The sequence below is a fragment of the Tetrahymena thermophila genome (assembly GCF_000189635.1).
Source record: "Tetrahymena thermophila SB210 genomic scaffold scf_8254605, whole genome shotgun sequence".
Taxonomy (NCBI): Eukaryota; Ciliophora; class Oligohymenophorea; order Hymenostomatida; family Tetrahymenidae; genus Tetrahymena; species Tetrahymena thermophila.
Window position 1 is genome coordinate 60085 of NW_002476375.1, and position 3294 is coordinate 63378.

Below are 3294 nucleotides of genomic sequence, written 5' to 3' on the forward strand. Positions count from 1 at the left end.
TTTTTGAAAAAACTAGAAAAAAATCGTAATCAATTTACTAAGTTACGATTTTTTTTAGGGAAACTTTTTTTAAGCCCCCCCCCCCCTTAAATGAGTAATATTAAATTCATTTTTTTAGTATAAATATCTCAATCCAAAACAAATAAACTGTATTTACCTAAGATAAAGTGTCAAATTTGTAAGATTAGTTAAATTTGCCAAACCAGAACCTAGGTTTGATATACCTTAATCACCAATGTTATTTATACTTTTTAAATATTGATCAAAAATATATAATAAATTATTAGCTATTTAGAAGGTAAAAATGAAGAACTAATATGAAATAATAAGAAATTAATAAATAAATAAATAAATAATAAAAATAAATGTTGAAAAATAAAAAATGAGTTAAATTAAGAATATAATAGAAAGAAAAAACACAAATAAAATAAAAAATAAATCATATATAAAGCTAATATACTAATTAAATGATGTTTATAGTTTAAATTCATTTTTATAAATAAAAATATCATAATCCAAAATAAATAAACTGTTTGTTTTTACCCAAGATAAAGTGTAAGATTTGAGAGATTAGTATAATTTGCTAAAGCAAAACTTAAGCTTGATACTCCTTAATCACGAATTTATTAATTGGAACTTTTAAATATTGAAGAAAAATAAATAATTAATTAATTAATTAATTAATTAGCTATTTAGAAGGAAAAAATGAAGAAAAAATATGAAATAATAAGAAATAATTAATAAATAATAAAAGCTAGTATTGAAAATAAAAAAAACGAGTTAAATTTACAAAGATAGAAGAAGAAAAAACACAAGTAGAATATAAAAGAAAAAGAAAAGGAAATCAAATAAAAAGCTAATAAACTAATTAAATGAATTCCAAACCAATTAAACTGCTATTACCAAAGTGTAAGTGTCAAATTTGAGAGTCTCGTGCAATTTTATAAAGCAGAAACTATGCCAAATGCACCTTTATCATCAATAAAATTGTCACTTTTTAAAATATGAAATAATTAATAAATATAAAAAAATGAATTAAATTAAGAAAGATAGAACAAAGAAAATATAAGTACAATAAAAAAAGAAAAAAAAGTAAATTAAATTAAATAAAACTCTAATAAACAATTAAAAGAGTTAGTTATATTGTTTTAAATTCATTTTTAAAATGAAACAATCAAACACAATCGAAAACAAATAAACTGCTTTTACCTAAGATAAAGTATCAAATTTGACAAATTAGTGCATTTTGCTAAAGCAAAACCTAAACTTGACGCACCTTAAGCACCAATTCTATTGCTTCTTTTTAAATATTGAAGAAAAAATTTATTATTAATTATTTATTTATTTAGAAGGTGAAAATGAAAAAAAGGTATGAAATAATAAGAAATTAATTAATAAATAATAAAAAGTCTTTGTTAAAATAAAAAAATAAGTTAAATTAAGCAAAATAGAAGAAAAAAAACACAAATACAATAAAAAAAAAGTAAATCAAATAAAAGCTAATAAGCAAATTAAAAGAAAGATTTAATTAATTTTTGAAACTAAAAATATCACAACCCAAAACAAATAAGCTATTTTTATCAAGTAAAAGTTTTGGTAGGTAATTATGAATAAATAAAAATGGATAATTAATTTAAAATATTTAAAAGTGAAAATTAAGTTGTAATAACTAAAAAAACATTTGTATAGATAAAATAAATGAAAATAGGTGATAATTTCTATTAGAAAAATAAATATTTTCAATAAACTAATAAACTGAAAGTTAAGTATATAGAAAATATTAATAATAATAATTATAAATTAAATATACCTCAGGTCAATTTGGATAGCCTAATGATATTTAAGTTAAGAGTTTAAAAACTTTTTATATTAGTTAAAATAAATTAAAAGAATATTGAAAGAAAAAAATAATTACTTTTTATAATTCAGTGTAATTTTAAATCTATGATATCATTTATTATTATTTTTCGAAAATATTGTTTAGCAATTTATGAAAATTTAATTAATTATAGGTGGATTTAAAGAATAAATAAATTATATGAATTATAAATTAGTTTTTACTTCTGACAGAAATTAATTGCCCCAAAATCCTGTATTTTTGCTGACTACCCCACTTCAGAAAATTTAGCTAAATTTAAAATTTTTGATGTAAAAAAATATAAAAATCTGATTTTTTAATAAATAGCTAAAAAATATATTTCATAATATTAGTGACATCCAAACAACGGAATTTTTGAATGACATCTTGCTATATATTTATATGCCTTTTTGTATTTTAACAATGCTCTTTTTTGGTATCATTTAGCTGAAATCGTTAAGGTATTATGAAGATATTTAAGAACTTAAAATTCCTAATTTTAGTTATTTATAATAGCTGTTTATCATTTATTTTATAATTAATGCTTTATTTATAAGAAACACAATAAAAATAAAATTGATAATGAATTTACTAAGTAAAAATTAAGTTAAAAATAGAAATAAGTTTTTTACTTTATCCTTTATTAAAAAAAAATAAATATCATTTTTTAAGACAATATTAAGTGTTTCTTTTTTAAACAAAATCCTCTAAAGTACTTAAATTGTTAAAAATTTGATACTTGATTTGTTAAAAATAAATTTTATCTGATTTATAGATAAATAAATCTTTTCTGATTGATTAGAAATAAATTAATCTTTTCTGATTGATTATAAATAAATAAATAATTTATATCTTTTTGCGTTTAATAATATCTTTTAAATTTTGCCATAGATGAATTTATTATAAAAAGCTAGACACTTTTAAAAGTATCTAAAGACTCCTTTATTAAAAAATGCAACAAGATAGGTAGCGCTAAAAGCTTCTCCTATTCAGTTTATGTTTAAATAATCTGCAAGTCTAGTTTAAGCAAGTACATATTATTTCTCTTAATCAGTAGAATTTTAAGAGAAGGATTTTTTTACATTAATTGAACAAAATTAAAAAAAAAACATTGATTCTTCATCTCTATTTAATTAGTTCAATGAAAAAATAAAATAAGTTAAAGATATTAGCTTAATTATCGATATATGTCAATACTATTAAGGTACATTTAACAAAAGGTTAGAGAATGAGAAGGCTATTTATGTGAATGAAGTAGCTTTAGAAATCATGACTAAAGTTAATCAAGATTAATTGAACAATTATGTTAGGTATTTAAAGCTTAGGTAAATGAAATTGTTTTATGAGATTGGAAATTTCCATGAAACAGGAAAAATAGCATTATAAATGTTTGAAGAATTTAAGCATCTAAGAATACTTATGAAGCTATTAGTTTG

General features: G+C 19.3%; 3 protein-coding genes across 3 annotated transcripts in view; all 3 read left to right on the forward strand. All coding sequences in view use genetic code 6, as the record gives it.

Annotated features, from left to right (window-relative positions):
- The window catches only part of TTHERM_000617830 (hypothetical protein), a gene marked incomplete at both ends in the record, with an annotated part of 538 nt that extends 217 nt beyond the window's left edge, over window positions 1–321 (forward strand). Inside the window, 3 exons of the mRNA XM_012798078.1 lie at window positions 1–25; window positions 163–237; window positions 288–321. The exon at window positions 1–25 is cut by the window's left edge and continues 217 nt beyond it. Of these exons, the coding sequence (XP_012653532.1) occupies window positions 1–25; window positions 163–237; window positions 288–321 (134 nt within the window). The remainder of the gene's footprint in view (window positions 26–162; window positions 238–287) is intronic.
- A 397-nt stretch (window positions 322–718) lies between these two features.
- TTHERM_00618830 (hypothetical protein) lies at window positions 719–1375 on the forward strand (the record flags this gene model as incomplete). The annotated part of the gene is made up of 1 exon (XM_001017906.2): window positions 719–1375. The coding sequence occupies one exon, from the start codon at window positions 719–721 to the stop codon at window positions 1373–1375; it is 657 nt and encodes a 218-aa protein (XP_001017906.2).
- Window positions 1376–2749: 1374 nt separating this feature from the next.
- Window positions 2750–3294, forward strand: part of TTHERM_000618839 (hypothetical protein) — a gene marked incomplete at both ends in the record, with an annotated part of 1526 nt that continues 981 nt past the window's right edge. Inside the window, 2 exons of the mRNA XM_012798079.1 lie at window positions 2750–2888; window positions 3063–3294. The exon at window positions 3063–3294 is cut by the window's right edge and continues 123 nt beyond it. Of these exons, the coding sequence (XP_012653533.1) occupies window positions 2750–2888; window positions 3063–3294 (371 nt within the window). The remainder of the gene's footprint in view (window positions 2889–3062) is intronic.